Source organism: Clarias gariepinus, chromosome 28, assembly GCF_024256425.1.
Source record: "Clarias gariepinus isolate MV-2021 ecotype Netherlands chromosome 28, CGAR_prim_01v2, whole genome shotgun sequence".
NCBI lineage: Eukaryota > Metazoa > Chordata > Actinopteri > Siluriformes > Clariidae > Clarias > Clarias gariepinus.
Window position 1 is genome coordinate 17,476,457 of NC_071127.1, and position 23,172 is coordinate 17,499,628.

At 42.6% G+C, this 23,172-nt stretch overlaps 2 protein-coding genes across 2 annotated transcripts; both read right to left on the reverse strand.

The window, feature by feature from the left end:
* Positions 1 to 901: 901 nt before the first annotated feature.
* hcn3 (hyperpolarization activated cyclic nucleotide-gated potassium channel 3) lies at positions 902 to 17,247 on the reverse strand. The gene is made up of 7 exons (XM_053489901.1): positions 16,758 to 17,247; positions 6,166 to 6,598; positions 5,689 to 5,850; positions 3,419 to 3,637; positions 3,059 to 3,205; positions 1,905 to 2,145; positions 902 to 1,762 (listed from the first exon to the last, which is right to left on the reverse strand). The coding sequence occupies exons 1-7, from the start codon at positions 17,225 to 17,227 to the stop codon at positions 1,527 to 1,529; spliced, it is 1,908 nt and encodes a 635-aa protein (XP_053345876.1). The 5' UTR covers positions 17,228 to 17,247; the 3' UTR covers positions 902 to 1,526.
* A 3,229-nt stretch (positions 17,248 to 20,476) lies between these two features.
* On the reverse strand, positions 20,477 to 23,172 carry si:ch211-81a5.8 (uncharacterized protein LOC560648 homolog). The gene is made up of 3 exons (XM_053490406.1): positions 22,979 to 23,172; positions 20,872 to 20,959; positions 20,477 to 20,773 (listed from the first exon to the last, which is right to left on the reverse strand). The coding sequence occupies exons 1-3, from the start codon at positions 23,146 to 23,148 to the stop codon at positions 20,621 to 20,623; spliced, it is 411 nt and encodes a 136-aa protein (XP_053346381.1). The 5' UTR covers positions 23,149 to 23,172; the 3' UTR covers positions 20,477 to 20,620.

A 23,172-nucleotide genomic window follows, 5' to 3' on the forward strand; every position in this document is an offset into this window, starting at 1 on the left:
ATGTCCGTGTATCCACTTGTGAGGTAAGACAGGTTTAATCACTCTAAGCAGATGAATCACCTCATGTAATGCTCACCAGTAAGCTCTCCAGAACAGCCAAAGCCATTTAAAACCAGCTGATACAGTACACAGTGAAAGGAAACAATGTTCCTTTAGGATTATGGTGTTACATAAAACAAGACTGAACTACATGACACTACTCAGAACTATGATTACACAGGACTATATACATATATAGTATAAAGTGCATGTGTGCAAATGTACAAACAGAGCAAGAAAATACAGAATTACTAAGGCAGGACAGCAAGCACAGTAAGGAACAGTGCAGTGACTATGTAATAATAATATGTTTGTACTCATGGTATTGTTAGAGTATGTTACATGCATATTAGTTTAGTTTAGAATGTAAGTCGACCTTTAAAATGGCTTTAATAGTGGTAATGGTTCAATTGTAGTAATAGTGGAATAAGCAATAGTGCATTCATTCACTTGGTCACCTGCCTGTAACTTTGGGAGTTTAATACTGTTATTTTCTTAGTTTGCACTTTGTGATTATTTGTAATCATAATGAAAGAGTAAAGTGAAATTTATTTACTTAACACAGATAAATTCCATTCAAAACCATTAAGGTTGAGGTTGAAGTTTACATGCACTCATCATGAACATGAAAGTCTTGGATACATTGTGATTCCAATGATTTCTTAAATCTCATCTTTTTTCTGGGGCTTTAGAAGGAGGAGAAGAATTTAGAGCGGAAGTTTCAATTAAAATCTTAAATAAATATACCATTAAAATGACACATACATCCAATGAGATAATGAATTTATTGGCGCTGAAATTCTCATAATGTCTTTTTCTTCATGAGAAAGTCTCAACCTTCTGTTAATTTCTCTGTGCCAATATAAAAAGGAAAATGGGAAAGTGCAAGGAGCTCAGTACAGAACTGAGAAAAACGATGACGGATTCCCTAAGTCAAGCCAGTTTTACATCACCATGGTTGTGGAATATATAAAGCACTCTATAGCTTGAAGCCTTTGGAACCTTAACTCTATTCACAAATTGTGAACTAACCTTTAAAAATTGACCTGTGACAGAAAATTACAACACTTCTGCCAAGAAGAGAGGTCAAATATTTAAGTAGAATTCTTCCAGAAACTTGTTAATAAATACCAAAAGAATCTACTAAAGATGATATTTGCTAATTTACTGTACATTTAACCAAATATTAGGTGTTTTGTGGGTATTTTTCATACCCTGGATGTATCATTTTAACCCTGTGTTGATTTTAGAAAACTTTGTCACAACTATTTTAATTACAGCCAGTTAATTAGATGAATCTGGTATGACAGGACCTGAAAATGTATTAAAATGTGCAGAGCAGGGGATCCTACAGAACCAGGATTGGGAACCCCTCGGGCCGGTAAAGCCTTTCAGGCCTCCCTGGAACAAGTCCTCAAGATGACACAAGTCCAATGACGGGATGACACTCAACATGGTAGATGACAAAATGAACAATTAACCATATGTTATAAGGCGTCACTGTCATTTTTCTCTTTTGTCGGTTCCTTTGTGTTTTCTCTCAATGGCATGGCATATACAGTGTTGTCAAGGTGCCTTATGGCGGCACTCTCAAAGGCCCTCCTCATGATGGGGTGCTCTTCTAACACCTCGTTAAAGCTGTCCACGCTGAGAGAATAGAGTCTGCAGTAGGTGTCAGCTTGCACGCTGGCAGTTCGACGCCCACTGGTCAGCAAACAAATCTCTGAGAAAAGGAAAGGACACATTAATATTAAGGAAAAAATAGGGGTCAAAGTGTAAACTTTGGAGGAGCTACAGTATAGGAGAAGAGTATGATCATAACTTAAATCATGTACCTAAAACAAATCAGTAAAATATTTTCTCACCCCCAAAGTAGCAGCCATCACTGAGCTTCTTTTCCTTCTTGTCATGGGTGAGGACAGTGACACATCCATGCTGGATGAAGTACATTTTACGCCCCAGTGTACCCTCACGAATAATGGTATCGCCTGGCAGAAAGACCTCGAACCGCAACTTAGTCAGGAGCACAGTGACAAAGTGAGGATCGCTGTTGCCAAACAGTGGCATGTTTGCTACCAGTTCACGGCAATTGAAGCTTACTATATCCTGTTATGAAAGCAGAGAATGTAGGGGTAGGGTAAGACAACTGGAGGAAAGCACTATTCACAACTGTTGAAGTGCAAGCATGTCATTCTGAGAGCAGGGCAATTATGATCCCTAGGACTCCATGCTGGAATCTTTGGGGAGTGAACTTGGTTTCTTTTGTTTAGTTTGTTGTCATTTTGCACCTGGATTACTGCAGATATCCCTCTTTATGGCGTTTGACCCTTGCAACTGAGCTCTCCCACACCACCATTTTGCTGGCTTTCTGTAGTTGTCTGCTTTGCACCATACTCCCTCTGGGCCTCTAGCACCACTTAACTGATCCCACCATCTTTCAGGGTACATGGAAAACATGCATCAAGGAACTTCCACTGACTGTCTGATCACCAGGATTAATGGCTATCTTTAAATAAAAACCATGAAGCTATCCCTTTACTAAAGTATTCAGATAAACAGTATTTATGTGTTGTTACGGGATACAACAGTTAGTTCTAACCAAGTAATCTGATTGAGTGAGAAGTTTCCCACAAGTGGACATTAACAGCACTAAGACGTATAACTATTTGTATTACTCCCTGTCCCAGGTGTTCTACAATCATTAATTACACTAACTGTTGATTGCAACATGCGTGAAAGTAAGTTGGTACAGTCTGCCAAACTGGGGGAAGAGCTGATATTCTAAAGCAGAATAAGTGGAAATATAAAAAGAAACTTTCCAAAATGGGACTGTCCATCACCTCAATAGTTTATTCTTCTCACCTTTTGGCTAAAAAGTACCATTAAGAACTTCAAATAACTTCCATGGATGGAGTCCTATCCAAGGTGTATTTCCCTACTTCTTTAATGATTGCGCTTAAACTAGATAAGTACAACCAACAATATAGCCTCTTGTGTAAGATAATACAGACATAAAGACCTCTTTAAGCGGGTCACTGAGTTCTCCCAGAATGTTGTCCTCATCAAACATCTTCCCCTGGAAACGGTGTTCATAATAGTCATGAATTCTTTGTCGCAAGTCAGCAGGCAACTTATGAAAAGACATGTATTGCTCCACTTGCTTGTACTGTAAAAGACAACAGTAAAAATAATAAAAGAGAGGAAATTTAACAGGTGAAATATATAATAATAAAATAATGGCATCAATATAAGTTTAAGTAAATGCATAAGTGAAATCATGTCAAACAGCATCTACTTTGGTAAATGAACAATTGGGGATATATCATTTTGTTAGTTTATAACAATTTTCCATTTTAACCAAGAAAATATGCACCAGTACCTTTTCCTGGTACTGGCGATGGGAGGCGTCCAGGGATTGTACCAGGTTGGTTGCATGGCCAAGGAACATGGCATAACAAGTGGCACCTACAATCATACTCATCATGGTGAGCCAGACATCAGTCATTCTCTCTGGAGCTTGGGCACCGTATCCGATACACAGCATATGGCTCATGGACATAAAGAGAGCATAAGAGTACTGTTCCTCCCAGGTGGCATTCTGACAACGAAAAGAATAACAACGATGTAAAAGGTTTCTAAAATTAAAATTTTGTTAATAAGAAAAATAAATGCATATGATCAGGTAGTAACTACAACATACTTTGCAAACACAAATAGTTCTAATATAAATCTTGAAATTCAAGTTCAAATATATAATATATATGATATAAACTATTTGGATTCTCACAAAGCAGCTTTACCGAAATGGTGGCAAAGAAAAACTCCATGAAAGGATATGCATATGAGGAACCAGAGTCAAAATAGAACTAATTCTCTTCCAAGTGACATCAGATAGTATAAGTCAGTATTTTCCCAATACTGTACACCCGCATTCAAGTCAATAGATGCTCATAGTTTTAAAATAATGACTACTTTTTGATTCCTTACTTCAAAATGGCAGATTTTTAAGGAGACAGATTGTTGGTCAATCAGAAGGTGAACTGAACCAGAAATGAAATAGCTAGGAGTCCAGAAATCCCCCTTTCTAACAAGTTATATAATATATGTGGATCAACAGTGAAGAGTGTTTAAAACTCAACATTGGGGAGACAATCACTACATAAGAGGATGTACCAACACAGAAGAAGTAACACCTCAGGGTTGTATCAGCAGTATACCTTCACCTTAAGGACAAAGGACACAAGTTTGAGGATGACGATGTACGAATTTTGGACAAAGAGGACAGATGGTTCAAGAGAGGGGTAGAAAAAATAGCTATCTATGGACAAGTATCTTTTTCTTCAAACAGAGGTGGAGGTCTTAGGCCCAAACTGTCTCCTTTTTTTCATGCTGCCCTTTCATCCATCTCCAGGAAGAACAAGACGTCTTCACAGGTCCACTGGGAAAGACGTGCACACTTAAAAAGAGCACTGACCCACTGCAGGTCTTCAGAAAGGCCTCAGACTCCAGAGGGTTACAAACTCTCCCTAATCTCTTTCTATTATTACTTTATCTTAACAGTTCTTTTTTCTTAACGACCCTCTCCTACTCTCACCTTCTCCATCACTCATGTATCGAGACTTTTCAGCTAGGAGAGGATCCTTTGACATTGTAGAATTCAAAGATGAGTTACCAAATTTCCAACTTACCCTTAGACCACTTGGATGTGGACTCAATAGTTTATTCTTCTCACCTTTTGGCTAAAAAGTACCATTAAGAACTTCAAATAACTTCCATGGATGGAGTCCTATCCAAGGTGTATTTCCCTACTTCTTTAATGATTGCGCTTAAACTAGATAAGTACAACCAACAATATAGCCTCTTGTGTAAGATAATACAGACATAAAGACCTCTTTAAGCGGGTCACTTCAGAAAGGCCTCAGACTCCAGAGGGTTACAAACTCTCCCTAATCTCTTTCTATTATTACTTTATCTTAACAGTTCTTTTTTCTTAACGACCCTCTTCTACTCTCACCTTCTCCATCACTCATGTATCGAGACTTTTCAGCTAGGAGAGGATCCTTTGACATTGTAGAATTCAAAGATGAGTTACCAAATTTCCAACTTACCCTTAGACCACTTGGATGTGTAGTTAAATGTATCTAACCTAACAAGAAAGATGTCCAGTTGACATGACTCAACTTTCAGAACCCCTTTCTAACATTAAGAGAATCAAAGGGTAAAAAAGGTAAAACATCAATGCCAATTACAACCTGGTCGACCAAGGTTTTTAGGAAAAACGTTTTTCATGCTGTTCAAAGATCTGTTCAGAACAACGGTCCTAGACGAGCTTTAGATGTGGCAGAAAGATTCTAATCAACTATCTTATTTGGCTTGGTTATTTTAGACATGAGGCCAGGAGGAAACCCCCTTTAGCCATGATAAATTTGTTACAGTAAAATCCATGTCTATATACCTTGTGGGTGTCTTTGAACTAATGAATGAGGATTTTCCTCAGAGAGAACTGACATGTTCTGTGACTTTAGATATTTTTCACAGGAATCATATGCAAGCCCATTAACCTTGCCATAGTTCATGGGTCATTTGAAAGAATTTGAATTAGTGAACAAATCTGGATAAAATGCTGTAAAAGTCATTTAACTTCCTCACCACCATGTTGTTTTTGGAAACCCAGCAGTTTGGGGGGAAATCCTGAAGCAAGGGGACCATGAACTGAAGACAGCCGTCCCAGTGGCATAGTAGAAGCATCATCCCGATCAAGTTGACTATTCGAACAACTGCACTTGCCAGGTCATATGTCATGTGAAAGATCTAAATGAATGTAGACAACTGAGGGTTAATTGATGGATGTACTTTCCCCTTGATGGTATTACAAAGCATTATGTATGCTAAAATGGATCTTAATCTTGATATGCAATTTAAATTTTAACCCTTTCTCTATGACCAGCTGTAACTATCATATTTTACTTTTGTAAAATAGTACTATGCCATTGCTGATCTTAATCTGATCAACCTGATCAGCTGATCAGAACCTCTTTTTGATTTTTTTTGTCATTACAGAAAATTTGCATTATTGGTGCATTAATGGCTCTATACACTTTTGAGTCAAATTTTCTCATTGCTTACCTCTTCCCACTGGTGAATATAGCGGATAAGCCTGGACAGACGAAGTAACCTGAGCAGGCTGAGGATCTTAGTAAAACGGACAATCCTTAATGCTCTAGCAGTGCGATAAACTTCCGCCGACTCAAGCCGGGCCTCCAGGTCCACAGCAAGGAAAATATAATCCACCGGGATTGAAGAGATGAAATCCACAAGGAACCAGCCCTGCAGGTATCGGCGTCGGATCACCTGCGGATCCAGGATGATGTTGGAATTATCGTCCTCTAGGATTCCCGTGCGGAAATTTAAGATTAGGTCAGTCAGAAACAGAGTATCTGACGCCATGTTGAAAAGCATCCATGGCAGAGTGTTCTGATCTTCAAAGAAAGTGATGCACCATGGAAGTATGACAAGGTTGCTCATCATCAGAAAGAGCATTACCAAGTCCCAGTAGAACCTTGAAAAAAGAGAACATAATCAATTAAAAAATAGGGCTAATAAAAACAAACAAAAAAATCACTCTGTTTCTCAATGTTTTATTACAGATATTAATTTTTTACTTTAATAGCTTTTTTTATTTAAAATAGGTAGTAAACCTTTTCATAATGGCTCATTTAAAAGTGGTACATTTTTTTTCATAATGATACTTTTTAATATACCACATTTGTTTCTAATTATAGCAGTAGTTTCCTCCAAATACCAAACAAAATAAATAGAACATCTCTGATCCTTTAATTTACAGTAAAAAAATAAAATAAATTTTTTAAATAATTTTTTTTAAACAATAAAAAATTGTCAATCCCAATCCCCCCAAAAAAGGGAAATCTCTTTCTTTGAGGTCCAGTGGAGAAAATTCAGTAACCATGTCTAGAATATTTTCTTGTGTTTTGTCACCATTGTAGGAACCAGTCTGGCTCTGACAGACAACCTTTTACCGAAGTTTGTTTTTATTTATATTGTAACAAAATAATCTAAAGGAAAGGATTAACCAATCACTGCCATATTTGTGTTGACTAACAGAGTACAAAGAAATTAAATAAATTACATTATTAAGTAAATATGGTATTATTATAAAATGTGGTATGAAATTATTCTAAAAGGTCATTTTGTAATAAAACATAATATTATAAAATAAAAAAATAAATCAAATTGTGAAAGTGTTATAAAAATGGGTATGAGAAGGACCTCAGCTGGTCCCTCAACACCAGCTCCCTACACAAGAAAGCCCAACAGCGTCTCTACCTTTCTGAGAAGACTGAGGAAGGCCCAGCTTCCACCACCGATCCTGACCACCTTCTATAGAGGAACTATCGAGAGCATCCTGAGCGGCTGCATCACTGTCTGGTTTGGGAATTGTGCCATATCGGACCGCAAAACCCTACAGCGGATAGTGAGGACAGCGGAGAAGATCATCGGGGTCTCTTTCCCCTCTATTGAAGACATCTATACCACACGCTGCATCCGCAAAGCCACCAGCATTGTGGCTGATCGGACACACCCCTCTCACACACACTTCACACTCCTGCCATCTGGAAAAAGGTACCGAAGCATTCGGGCACACACATCCAGACTGTGCAACAGCTTTTTTCCACAAGCCATCCGTCTCCTTAACAAAAAGGGACTGGACTGATAAACACAAACACACTCACACACACACACACAAACACAAACATTATCACACAGCTTAACTCAACTACCTCAAAATATTGAGACTGGACTGACTAATCAGCACAAGTGCAGACACACTGACCTACACCACCAAATTATCGTACACACCAACCTGTAAATGCTTCACTGTTTTTAACAATCTTTTGCACAATGATCATTACTGGACTACATTTTGCACTAATTCCTCAATTCTTGCTGCTGTTTTAAGGAATGTTTATGTTTACCCACTACCTCAACACCATATTGTAGCGTTTTTACGCCGGAAAGGATGGTGGAGAGACGAGTGAGCTTCCTGGCTGCCCAATGCGAATGGCTGGGAGGACTTTATTGAGCACCAACACAAAACAGCACATTCCACAGTCACTAAAACAGACATCAAAACACACACACACACAACCTGGCCGAAGCCACTACCCCAAACACCTTTCCCCAACATGGTGAACACATAACAATCCCTCCCGCAAAGCATGATGGTTGTTACTCAAAACCCCACCCACGCCACACTGCCCCCACCCGAGCTGTGACCGTCCCCGGACACTATGGCGAACTCAGTCTTGGAGGCGTGACGGTGGTCGGCGCTGGCGTTGTGAACGCCGGAGTCTTCTTGCGGGGGGAGACGGGTTGCAGCCCTCTTCCTGAGGCACACCGGCCTCCACAGAGTTCGGTGTTTCACTGGCGTTGGGCCGATAGGGAGCGAGACGATCCCGGTGGAGCACGACCACTCGCGACCGCCCCGTCAACCGCACCCGGTAGACTACATCGGAGAGCTGGGCAATGACCGTGCAGGGGCCCACCCAGTGAGACATGAGCTTAGGGGAGAGCCCCCTTTTCCTTCCGGGGGAATACACCCACACCTGCTCCCCAGTAGCAAAGTCTCGCCCCCGGCTGTGAGTGTCATACACGCGGCGCTGCTTAACGCCGGCGTCCGCCAAGTGTCTACGTGCCAACTCGTGGACACGGAACAGTTTGTCTTTCAATGAAAAAAAATAATCCAAACCCGGCTTCCAGGGTAAATCCACTTGTGGAGGGGACCCGAACACAAGGTCCACGGGTGTGCGCAACTCGCAACCGAACATTAACGCAGCTGGCGTCAGCTGGGAGGACTCCTGCACTGCTGTGCGATAAGCCCAAAGCACGAGAGGCAAATGTTCGTCCCAATCCTTCTGCCGGTCGCTGGTAAGCACGGCGAGTTGGGTGGTGAGCGTTCGATTGAAGCGTTCCACGAGGCCGTCACTCTGCAGATGAAGGGGCGTGGTGCGGGTCTTTTTCACCCCGAGGCGCTCGCAGACCGCCGCAAACACCTCCGCCTCAAAGTTACGCCCCTGATCGCTGTGCAACTGCTCCGGGGCGCCGAATCGGCTGAACACCTCATCCACCAGCACTCGAGCCGTGGTGGAAGCGCTCTGGTCAGGGACAGCAAACGCCTCCGGCCACTTTGTGAAATAATCCATGGCCACCAGCACATACCGGTTCCCGTGATCGGAGATGGGAAACGGCCCAAGAATGTCCACGCCCATACGCTCCATAGGTGCCCCCACCCAAAAGTCTTGCAGGGGTGCTCGCGAGCGCTGGGTAGGGCCCTTCTTTGCCGTGCAGACGTCACATCTGTGCACAAAGAGTTCACTATCCGTGTGGCAGCCCGGCCAGTAGAAGCGAGCGCGCAACCGCCGCAGCGTTTTAGTGACTCCGAAGTGTCCTGCACCCGCATGCCCGTGGACCATTCCCAACACTCGTGCCCGGAGATTCCGCGGCACTAGCAGCTGAAAAGATTCGCCAACGCCGCACGGCCGTTCCCAGTGGCGGTAGAGTAAACCTCCCCGCAACGCTAGTCGGTTGAACTACGAGTGGAGAGCTTTTTCCTCGGGCCCCAGGTGAGCAACAGCGGCATAATCCGGTCTCTGGCCCGCGTTAACCCACCCCAGGACCCGCTGCAGCGCCGGATCTTTCTCCTGTTCGGCAATTAGCTGATCACAGTCCATCTGTGGCACAGGCGAAACGACCACAGGCGATTGGCTAGGTGACGCAGTAACTCGGCTACAGGCCGGCTCGGACGGCCGATTACTGACGGGGGCTTCGGAAGACTGCGCAGGGAAAATGTTCTGATTCACGGGGGTCGGGGTGTGTTCGATGTCGTGACCACCTACACGCTCTTCAACCCGCTCGCAATGTCGACAACGCTCTTTGCTGCACGGCCGGCGGGATAACGCATCGGCGTTAGCATGCAATTTTCCCGCTCGGTGCTGAACGGTAAAGTTATAGTCCTGCAACCGCTCGAGCCAACGCGCTAACTGCCCCTCGGGCTCTTTAAAACTGAGCAGCCACACCAGCGAAGCGTGATCGGTCCGCAGCAAGAAGGATTGCCCATATAAATACGGCCTAAAATGCTTAAGGCCCGCGACGACCGCTAGCAGCTCGCGCCGCGTGATGCAGTAATTCTTCTCCGGCCCGGACAACGCGCGGCTGAAGTAAGTGACAGCACGCTCTTTACCCTCCGAAACCTGCGACAGGACGGCCCCCAGCCCTACATTGCTCGCGTCCGTGTCGAGAATAAACGTACGAGCTATATCAGGATATTCGAGAACGGGCGACGTAACCAGAGCTTCTCGTAACCGAGTGAACGCACGCGCATGCTCCCTGTCCCAGCGAAACGGCTGGTTCTTCCTCGTGAGCGCGTGCAGCGGGCTGGCGATCGTGGCAAAATCCCTCACAAACCGGCGATAGTATGACGCTAACCCGAGAAAGGTGCGTAGCTGCGACACATTTAACGGTTCAGCCCATCATGGCAGACCACGCCGGGGCCAGGGACCGCCGGACTACAGCTGCAACGCTCTCAGGCCTGAGGACAACGTACCCCAGCAGCCGTTAAGACTAGCGGCGGGGGGCGCCGAGGGGAAGCCGCCTTCCACAGCCGTCTTTGTTTCCCCAACGGCTAGATTTAACTTCCGGTCGGGACGTGTCGGAAATCGCGCGGGGGTCTACGTGGACTGTGGCCTGGACAATGTTTCGCTATGGGCGCTCGTAGACACCGGATCTACAGTTTCGCTGCTGCGTGGGGGATTGTTGAAGCGAGGAGAGCGCGGTTGTGTGCTGCCGGAACCGGCCATGAACATTCGCACCGTGTCGGGGAGTTATTTGAGGATACGGGCCTGTCGCACAGTGCGAATACAAGTAGGTGCAATCATTCTTTCTCATCCATTCTTTGTGGCGGACATTGAGGATGATTGTGTCTTGGGGTTAGACATTTTGGAAAGGTGGGGTGCGGTACTGAATCTCGCGGACAGGACTCTGCGTGGTAATTTCGGTTTAGCCAGGTTGCTAGTGCCCAAAGCGCAGCCGGACGGGTTAGTAGCACGCACCGGGGGGGGCGGAACTTCCGGTGGACGCACCATGTAAACATCCGGTAGCCGACCGAGCGAGAATAATGGCCGAGCTGATGCGGCGTAGCAGTGTGGGGCTAAATCAGACGCAGACCGACACCGTGAAGTCCCTTTTGCACGAGTTCGCGGATATTTTCGCAGTAGATGAGCGCGAGTGCACTCATACCAATTTGGTGCAGCACAATATCGACACGGGTAACGCCGCTCCTGTTCGGTTACATCCGAGACGCCTCCCGTTAGCTAAACGAGCTATAGCCGAGCAGAAGCTGCGTGAGATGGCCGACTCGGGCGTCATAGAGCCAGCATCCGGACCGTGGTCTTCACCCGTTGTACTCGTGCGTAAAAAGGACGAATCGTGGCGGTTTTGTGTCGATTACCGGCGGTTAAACGAGGTAACGCGCAAAGATTCTTATCCGTTGCCGCGTATAGATGATGCGCTGGAATAGTTGCGGGCTCGGCGTGGTTTAGCTCGTTGGATTTGCGTAGCGGGTACTGGCAAGTAGAGCTCGCCCTGGAAGTGCGACCTAAAACGTTCTCGATTGGGCAAGGGCTATGGCAATTCCGGCGCATGCCGTTCGGCCTATGTGTAGCGTTTTTACGCCGGGAAGAATGCTGGAGAGACGAGTGAGCTTATTTGCTACCCAATGCAATGGCTGGGAGTACTTTATTAAGCACACAGCATGTAAGGCATGAGCAGCACCTTCACTCAGGAGCCTACATCCAATTCAGCACTAGCTTGAACTGGAGCACATTACACACGTCACACACTTCAACACACACACAACAGGGCCGAAGTCACTAACCCAAACACCTTCCCCCATCATGGTGAACACACCGACATTTCCGCAAAGCATGCTGGTCGTCAGCCGCCGCCCCGCCCACGCCACACTGCCCCCACCCGAGCTGTGACCGTCCCTGGTCACCATGAAGAACTTTGTTTCGGAAGCGTGAAGGCGGTCGGCGCTGGCGGTGGGAACGCCGGCGTCCTTTGGCAGGTGAGAGATGAACGCAAACGTAGTCCTGAGGCGGTCCGGCCTCCACAGAGTTCAATGTTTCCACGGCGTGCGGCTGGCAAGGCGCAAGACGGTCCCGGTGGAGCAAAACTCGTGCCCGCTCCGCCAACCGCACCCGGTAGATGACATCGGAGAGCCGAGCTATTACCGTACAGGGGCCCACCCAGTGAGACACACGCCCGGCCGAGAGCCCCCTCCTTCTCCTTCCGGAGGAACACACCCACACCTGCTCGCCAGCAGCAAAATCTCGCCCCTGGCTGTGAGTGTCCACGCCCATTCGCCCCATAGGTGCCCCCACCCGAAAGTCTCGCAGCGGTGCCCGCGAGCGCTGGGTGGGGCCCTTCTGCCTGGCGATGAGCGGTTCACAGTTCAGCTGTGAGACCGGCGGAGCGACTGCGGGTGACGCAGTAAGACGGCTGCATGCTGGCTTGGACGGCTGATCACCACCGGAGGGTCTGGAGGGCTGCACAGGGGAAACGTCCTGCGTCGAGGGTTCTACGTCGGCTACCGGGAGTTCCATTTCCCGGTGTGCTGCTAACCTGTCTGGCTGTGGTTTGGGTCCGAGCAACCTGGCTACCCCGAAGTTACCACGCAGAGTTCCGCTGGACAAGTTCAGCACCGCACCCCATCTATGCAAAATGTCCAACCCCAAAACGCAGTCCTCCTCGACACTCCCCACTAAGAACTCGTGTGCGTAAGTTCGACCACCCACCTGGACTCGCACCGTGCGACACGCCCGTACCTTGACGCAGCCCCCAGCAACGGTGCGGATGCTGAAGGCAGGATCAGGCCGTCGGCGAACACGCTTGCTTTGCCCCAGTAATCCAGAGCGCAGCAGCGAAACAGTGGAGCCGGTGTCCACGAGCGCCCGCAGTAAGACGCCATCCAGCACACAGTCAATGTAGAGCCCCGCGCGGCTTCCCAAGTGTCCTCCCGGCGCTAGTTTAGCGGCTGCTGGTGTACGCTGTCCCGTGCCTCGGCCTCGCCGCGAAACGTCGGAGAGTTGCTCGTTGCCTAGCCGCGACAGGTAGCCCTGTCCCCGGCTAGGTTCACGAACCGAGCGCCACTGAGCTGCGGGCGGTCGCTCGGCTCTTCTGCCGTGATGTACCGCCGATATGGGCTCAGCGCGCTCGGCCTCGCGCAGCGGCAGGTCGCTTTGCCGGCTAACGGCGCGTGGAGCTGTCTCTTGCTCCGGCGCTTGCGCAGCGACAGCCTCCGCCCCGAGATCCAGCGCCGGGATTTTCACCTCGCCGCTCCGCGTTGGTTGCCGTGGTGTGCTCGCTTTAGCGCCGTCTGGAAAGCGCTTCTTCTTCGCGAGTAGTCGCTCCGCTACTCGGCGGCCCGCTTGGATTTTCAGAAGGTCCTCCGTTGTGCGCTCAAACCCGTTACTCTCCATCCCACTTCTGACACCAAATGTAGCGTTTTTACGCCGGAAAGGATGGTGGAGAGACGAGTGAGCTTCCTGGCTGCCCAATGCGAATGGCTGGGAGGACTTTATTGAGCACCAACACAAAACAGCACATTCCACAGTCACTAAAACAGACATCAAAACACACACACACACAACCTGGCCGAAGCCACTACCCCAAACACCTTTCCCCAACACGGTGAACACATAACAATCCCTCCCGCAAAGCATGATGGTTGTTACTCAAAACCCCACCCACGCCACAATATTTTATGTTCTGTTATGTCGTGGTTGAGCACTGTCACTTTGTTGTTGCTCTTGTTTGCACATTTGCACATGCACTTTATGTTGTCTATAAAAATGTTACTTAGCTAGTTAGTTTATTTTGTTATTTTATGTTGTAATTTATGTTAGGTCTCTCTGTCCTGTCTCTGCTAGCCATCTAACTAGGCCTCTTGGTTAGCTAGTTTAGTGTCTATGGTAATTTAGTGTCTATAAATGTAAATTTATGTTGCATGTAGCACCTTGGTCCTGGAGGAACGTTGTTTCGTTTCACTGTGTACTAACTGTATATGGTTGTAATGACAATAAAGCCTACTTGAACTTGAACTTGGGTAAATAACAGAACTGTACTAAAACAAAATGCTATAAAGCAAAGATGCCTTAGAAACTAATACTAAATAAAAATTGTAAAAAAAAAAATAATAATAGCTATAAAAAAATAGCTATAAAAAAATAAAAAGCAATAAACGGTATTTAAAAAAACATACGAGTCTAACAAGACTTTGTTGTTTAAAAATGAATTAATGGTCTTAGGTACATTTTGTACAGTTTCCTTATGAACTCTGACTGTTATACCTGTTTCTGTCATACAACGTTTCTGTTATTGAAGATAAAAACAGTCTGACTTCATTATGCTTTTTGTCTAAAAAGCGGTGTGTTATGTAATATGTTGCTTACTTCACTGCCATACAAACATCCAGTAACTTTTATTTATTTGTTTATTGATTGATTGATTAATTGATTGATTGATTTAATGGCATTGGTAGGTTTCTCACCTGCCATGTGGATTCCCACTTAATGCATAAAACCTCAGCCACTGAATGCAGTGCTGGTCCCAAGCCTGAATAAAATGGGAAGGCATCCAGGATTTATTTATTCTCAAGGTGATGTTTGATAATGCATAGACGTAAAAAAATAATAATAATAAACTATAGAATTTGTGTAAAAATTAGGGTTTGTAAGACTTTTTTTGTTTACTTCAATTGTGCAGTAATGTATGTTTTATGCAGTACATAACAACATAGTGTATAAAAGTGAATGTTAAGTATGACAAAGCTTTGCTGTTTACAAATTCATCAGTGGTTTTAGCTATATTTTGTACAATTATATATGGAAATGAGCTGCTAAGTTTTCTCGAGCATTTTGGAGAATCTGCCACAGGTTCTCTGTTAATCTATAGGGACTCGGGACTGTCTGTCATACCTGTTTCTGATTTTGCAGGTAAAGCTAGACTTCATTATGATTTTTGTCCAAATTGTGGTATATTATTTAATATGTTGCTTACTCTACTGATATTTTCCAGTAACATTATTATTATTATTATTATTATTATTATTATTATTTCAGATTAGATAATTATTACTATTATTTTAAAATTGATTACAGATTTAAATGTCATTATTTCTACAAGATTGGTTGGTGGAAGATATTATGTCTTAAATACTTAAATTAGGCAACTGTTTTGCCAAGTAATCTTAAACATCGTGCTGTAATTTTATTTCACATATTTTCTTATCTCCCACAAAAATGAATTCCTGTCTAACTAACTGACTAACTACTTCATTATTCCAAAATTACAGAATAGCTGTTACAGCAAAAACGCTGATTTGTAGCTGATAAAAAGATGCTGATTTGGCATAAAATTGTCTGCCTTGACCACAGTACGTGCAGTACCATGCCTGTCCAGGCAACCTTTTAAACCTATTTATAAACAAATAAAACCCTATAAATACGAATACTTTAGAGTACATTTTGCATTGAATATGTGCTACTATATTATTGTAGAGGTAACCAGGTACACTTCTGTCTTACTTCAATCCCTTTATCCATTTATCTGTACTTCCTACATACTAATACCTGACACTCACTGAGTCATGCACTGTAACCCTAGGATAGAAAGATAACAAGGGTTGAGAGTGCTTAGCTTCTGCCAATTCTTTGTTCTCGAAAAACAGTTGTTTGTACTTCTTATTAGGATCTTTTTGTCATGACATTTTTCTTATAAATAAAACACGTACAGTGGTGTGAAAAGTGTTTGCCCCTTTTTTAATTTCTTGTTTTTTTGCATGTTTGTCACACTTTAATGTCTCAGATCATCAAACAAATTAAAATATGAAGTCAAACATAACACAAGTAAACACATCATGCAGTTTAAATGAAGGGTTTTTTTTATTAAGGGAAAACAAAATACAAAACTACATGGCCCTGTGTAACAAAGTGTTTGCCCCCTTAACATAATAACTGGTTGGGCCACCCTTAGCATCAACAACTGCAATCAAGCATTTTTGATAACTTGCGATGAGTCTGTTACAGCAATGTGGAGGAATTTTGGCCCGCTCATCTTTGCAGAATTGTTGTAATTCAGTCATATTGGAGGGCTTTCGAGCATAAACCGCCTTTTTAAGGTAATGCCACAGCATCTCAATTGGATTCAGGTCAGGACTTTGACTAGGTCATTCCAAAGTCTTAATTTTGTTTTTCTTCAGCCATTCAGAAGTAAACTTGCTGGTGTGCTTTGGATCATCGTCCTGCTGCAGAAAGTTCGCTTCAGCTTCAGGTCACAAACAGATGGCCGGACACTGGGGCACAGTCATGTTTCAATAGAAAAGGACCTTCCCCAAACTGTTGCCACAAGGTTGGAAGTAAATCATTGTCCAAGATGTATTGGTATGCTGATGAATTAAGATTGCTCTTCATAAGGGGCCTGATTAAAACTCCCAAATTCAATGACGTGAACTGAAACTCTTGACCTTGTGCATCATACCAGGAGTAAATGTACTTCCAATACAATACACACCAAAACAAAGTAATCTAAATCTTAGATTGTAAATATCCATGAACATTCTATAGCATCCCTGAGTCACTTACCTGAAGTTGCTGTAGGGATGTATAATCCAGACCCCAAAAGACCGGACTCTCTCTTGCTCAGCTTCAACTCCTTGGGTGCTGCCAAACATACGCAGAGAATGCTTGTTGACTCCTGGTTGCAACATGGAGCTCAGCTGCTTCTGGAGATAAGTGGACTGGTCAGCGGTCTCGCCATCCTCAATATTAGGATTTCCAGAGGTCCCTACAGATGGAATGGTCGAGGTCATCCCTTCACTCCCAATTGTCACCTCAGTGGGTTTAATGTTGAAGTTGGCTGTAGAAACAGCTCTTTCGTGCTTACGGATGAGACTTTGTAGCCTCCGGCTCAGATCACCTCCACCTCCAGTTCCGTGTGTGGAGGACAAAGAGGAGGAACGCCAAGAAGAGAAGGATAACCTGCCTCGGTTTTTGGAGGCTCCGTTTGGAAGAGGACAGTTCTCATTACCTGCTTGTCCACTCGAGCTATCCATTCTGATTGTAGGATGTAGCCTGGGCTAATTGAAGTTATAGATGTATAAGTTAGAGTTATAAGATGAAAAACATACAACCTGTTTAGACAAAAATGAAGTCACTATATCTTTAGAGTTACAGAACAAGGGAGTTCTTGTGCAGAAATGAGCCACTCGACCGCTTCATCCTGCACACTTGCCTCATGCATAAATCTGCAGGTTGGAGTGTAATCTGCTTGTAAGTGGTTACAATTCTCTCTCTGTCTCTACTGACACAAGGTTGATTAGCCTTTGTGTGTCTATGTGTGTGTGTGTGTGTGTGAGAGAGAGAGAGAGAGAGAGAGAGACTGCTGCTCAGCTTGTAGACTAAAGCGTATAAAAAACGGAAAATAACACGCTGCGTCTTATCTTAAAAAAAAAAGCATTTAACCCTTCCATGTTAAAAAAAATGGACACTATACAGAACTAATCATCTTAGCATTTTTGCACACTGCACAGTAATAGACACTTATGGACATACTCATGCACAGTTGCACATACTCTGGACATTCATGGACATTGGCAGATTATGGACATTTATGGACCATAAACATCTAGACACACATGCACATTTTCACACTTCCTGGACATTTATTTTCATTTAAATTCATCTTTATTTTTTTTTCTCATTGTAAAGATAAGTTTTTTTATATTTCTTATATATTTTTTAAAATATTTTCTATATTTTGTCCTATTTATTTCTTGTTAATTGTTTTTACGTTTTTAAGGTGGTCGTTTAAGCATTTCGCGGTGTATCATACTGTGTATAACTGTTTATTTGACAAATAAAATTTTAACTTTGAATTTGAATTTGACTGTGGGAGGAAAGTGGAGTACCCAAAGGAAACCCAGCAAACAGTGGGAGAACATGCAAAGTCCATGCTCACCCAAGAGGTAAATCGATCCCAGACGTGCAAGGTGACCCAGCTAACCAATAAACCACCGTGCCAGCCCTACATGTGTTCAGTCCCTATTATAATTTGTGTAGGAACTACTAATATGTAAATGGTTTTGGTGGACAACAGAAACAGGTTTTATTTTAAACACTTCATCAACATCTTTAGAATCCCCTAGCTTATAAGAAAGAAAGAGTACTTAATAATTGAGTGTTAGATACACCACAACCATGAATTAAAAAGTTTGAAAAAAAGATCATTATTAAGGGTTGCAGCAGTTGCAACAGTACAGTGTAGTGACCATCTTCGCTTTTACTGACACAGGAAACATCTCACATGTTTTGTTCTCCCTCTGGTGGAGGATGTGGAGCACAATGACAAAACATGTAGAAATCCTGTATGTCCATGAACATGACCCAGATTCTGGCAGCATGGTGGCATAGTGGTTAGCACTGTAGCCTTGCACAAAGTGTGCATAAAGTTTGCATGTTCTGCTTGTGCATGGTGGGTTTCATCCGGGTTCTTCAGTTTTCTCCCACAGTCCAAAGACACGTAGATTAGGTTAACTGCCATTCCCTAATTGCCCATAGTGTGTGAATGTGTGTTTACTCTGCTTTGTGCCCTAAGTCTCCTGGGATAGGCTCCAGGTGACCCTTAAGCGATATAGACGATGAGTGAGAGTCTGCCATATCGTAACATAAAGAGATTCCTGTAAAGCTGCTTTGCAACAATGTGCATTAAAAGTGCTTTAAAAATAAAATGTAATTTAATATAAGTTAATTTCCTTTGAATTATTAATTTAACATAAAGCAAGAGGGGGCACAAAAGTGCACAAATCCTGTACTTGAGTAAAGGCAGAGGTACCTCAGCTAAAACATTGCTCAAATGTAGACTAAGAGAATTTTGTCATATAATGTGTTTTTTGTGAGATTAGTGTATGTTTTAAAATAGAAATAATAGTGTAGAAACAGATTGCCTAGCCAAAGTGAGTAGCTTCTCATTTCTTAAAGAACCATTTTAGAAGACATTCTGTGGTTGTGGCAAAGAGGTTACTCTGGTTCAGAGGGGTGAAATTGTTGTCCTGCATCAAACAAAGACTAAGGAGAATACTAAAACTATACAATGAGGTTCAGAATTGTAAAACCCATTATTAAAACCTAGAAGGATAGTGGTAACCCGAGATCTTTGAGGACAAAATGTGGTCTGAAAAATCTTGTCTTTTTTTTGTCATCAGTGATCACTTGAAACTTTAAAAAGGTTTAATTGTTAGAAAAGAAAAATGCTTATTAGTGAGGCTTATTGGAAAAATTGCTTCATTTAGTGAGGGAGCATAAAAAAAGGACTGTGGAGCCATGAGAAAAGATAATGTGGTCTGATGAGTCCAGACTGACCCTGTTCCAAAGTGATTAATTGATCAGGTTAAAAACAGAGGCAGATGAAGTGATGCCTACAGTATATCTAATCCCTACTAATGATCTGGGTCAGGTCTAGGTTTAGGTCAGGTCTAGGTTCATTGACGTTATGTGCCCAAGAAATTATGTCAGTTGAATTCCTTAATATGGTGATTGGCCCGGTTTTTCAATTAATTGATTTTTTTCCCCTGATGGTAAGGGCATATTCCAAAATGAAGATGCCAGGATTCATTGGCCTCAAATTGTGAAAAAGTGGTTTCCAGAGCATGAGGCATCATTTTAACACATGTATTGGCCACCACAGAGTTCAGACCTTAAACCCACTGGAAATCTTACGTGTTAGAAAAGGCTTTCTGCAGCGGTCCGACTCTCCAATCATCAATATAAGATTTTAAAGAAAAATCTATGTAACTCTGCACGGAATGTTGTGATGTTGCATTAGCTTATTAAAACGATGCCACAGCAAATGTGTATCATAATTAAAGCAAAAGGCTGTCCAACAAATATTAGAGTGTGTGACTTTTTTTGCCAGGGCAGTGTGATATAGTCTAAATTACATGTGATCGAAGGTAACTTGGCAGCTGGTGCTGTAAAAGGTGGTGGTTTTCTTGAACATGTGCAAATGATATAATGAGTGTGATGGAGTCTTACAGATTTCTGGGATTACTGATTTACCCAGGGTTCAATTATGTTGCCACTTTCCATACGTACTGTATATGCAGTAGACCAAATCTATCCACAGTAAGTACATGATATGGACAAATCAGTGTACTGGGATAGAAAACGTATTAGTACGTTGCAAATGTAGAAATAATCATCAGGAATTTAAAAAAACAACAACTTGTATTTCAGTTTATTTATTTATTTATGATTTGATTGAGTCTAATAAGATATGTACACCTACAGACACAGATTAAAACAATGAAAACAAACCAAGCTAAAAGAAACACAGTTACTGTACTGTACATTTACATTAACATATACTTCCGTTATGCACCACATGTTGTGCCGTAACATCCCCTGTATATGTGCTTTATTACTGATGGAAATTATTTAGTGCGTTCTTATTACATGACTTTACACTGCTCCGCTCTCGGTGCTGTGTGTTTCAAAGACCGGATGCTGTCCATATTGATGCTCAACCCTTGGAAGGCACCAAACAGCGAGTCATCTTTTTTTGGAGATGCTTTGGTTTTCAAGTGCTTCCTGTCCTGGGGTGTCTGAAAAGCAAAGGCAGAAAACAAAGGCTCTTTCTTGTCTATGACGCCTTCCTCAAGGGATTAATCTCAGGATCAGCATTTATGGGCTACACTCTTACCTTTGTGTAGTGATGTGGGTTTCTGTAGTGGGATTTCAAAACTGTTCTCTCTGCCTTCTTCTGGGCTAATATGCCTTGTCTCAGTTTCCTATAGGACATAGGTTCATAACAGCTTGTACAATCATTATGAAGTTAAGGATTTAAAGGGTGAACCAAAAAACAGCAAAGAAAAATAGGGGGTGGGTAAAAAAGCAGCAAATCCAAAAGCACGAATAAGTACACATATAATTGTCATTGATGTTTGTCATTGACTTTTACTTAAAAATTAAGTTAAAAAAAATTGCAGGTTGCACTGAACAATATATTTCCAAGTGAACAGAACTGAAGAGATCTAATGAAGAGATTTTAGTTGAATTTGCCTATATTTAATTTTTAATGAAACAATATTTCAAGAAGGGATGCTGTGCCAAATATCATCATGGCTGTGCAGATATTTAGCACAGCATCCCTTCTTGGAATCCCTTCTTTGTGATATTCAGCACAACAGTGTGATATTGCTTTTATACAACAGTTCCACAAACATCAACAGATTTATGCTTTGCTTTTATACAACAGATTTATTATCAACAGATTTTGATTTGTTGATTTATTTAACCAGTTAGTTTTTAACATAAATCTCTCCATAACTGGTGGATCTGGCCACCAACAGTTAGTGTAATTAAAAGGGTTGAAAGTAGTTTTAAATTCCTACCGGTGCTATATAGGCAAAAGGCAACACGAAATAAACCATGGAGGTGATGGATAGTCCTGAGAAATTTATGAATCTTACTTAATATTTCCACTTATTCCACTTTACAATATTAGCTAACTTCCATGTTTGGGGGTTAAATCCCAAATACCGTTAAATGGAAAATAAAAAACATAAATTTGTGATTCAGTCTTTTGGTAAAACCTAGTTAGCCTTTGTAGCTCACATTAGCCATGAACAGAACAACACAGATGGCTTAGATGGAATTCAGAACGACCCAGAAGCAATTACTTCTAAAGGAGTCAAAGTATTTTTTAAAGACAACATTATCAGATGTGTTTTCATGCTGTAAGGGCTTCGGTAAATGTGGTTTTGAATGTGGGTTTTGGTCAGGTAGTTGCTCTCTCCTCAATACTGCACACTGTACCAACCTACATTCACCCATGCTGCGACCAAGAGTTAGTGTAATTAACAGTTATTAGAACATCTGGGATGCTTACTTGAGCTACCAGTAAATGCCTCGCTTTACAAATTTTTGCCTTAAGAACTGAAACTTTGCATTCAAGCTAAATTGAATGCCAGTTAAGGTGCATATCACTTTTTTTGTTGAGTCTTTTGCATTTTGTGCAAGCTTAAGTGAGGACTTAAGTGATAGCACAATAGGTTTCAAGAATGTTAGCAAGGATGGTAGCAAAAAGAAAAGGGAGTCACTTTTAGTTTTCTTTTTAAAGCAGCCGGTGCCAAGAGGAATCATAAATTTAGGTTTAATGTCTATTTATTTAATATTTAACTTCATTGTCTTTCCTAAATGTTTTGATTGTTTTTATATGCAAAAATATGATTATAGTTTTGGAAATTGGGAATATTTTTGGGCGGCTGGAACGGATTATCTGCATTTACATTATTTCCTATGGGAAAATGCATTTCACAATACGAAACCTTAAGAACTCACCTCCGGGACAGGTTAAATTCGTATGCAGAGGTACCACTGTAGGTAAACATCCCAATGCTGCTACCATCTACTATAAGATCCTTTGGAATGCCTCTCGTTCAATCAGATAACTCGGCAGGAACTAATGATTGTATGATTTTCAACTGGCAACGACAGAAGATGGAATAGAACCAGACCTAAACCCACTTAATTTTTTTCCCCTTTGTGCTGGTGTAACATTGTCAGTAATCAGAATAGTCCCAAAATGCAAATAACATCGCTTCTAATGCATTAAGAAGAGCTTCAAAGACAAAAGCTGTCACATTGGCAATACCCAGACTGTAATAATGTGATATTTATTTCTCTTAGAAAGCAGTGCAACACTATCTGGATTATTTGTACTTTTGGATGTACAGATTTCTTTGCATGACTTTTATTTTATTTACACTTTCTGATTTTTTATTATTTTGACCTCTCTGAGTACTCACCTTTCTCTGTGGAGCTCAGCTTGGTAGGCTCTGATCCAGGACGAGTCGTAAGTAATGTGGGAGTAACAGCAGGGTGCACTTCTCCTCCGAACAGTCTTTCCTTTTTTACCAACTCCATCCTTCACTCCTGATACACAGCTGGCCAGGGATTTCTTCACCATCACATTCATTGTTGTTGTTCTTATTCTATTTAT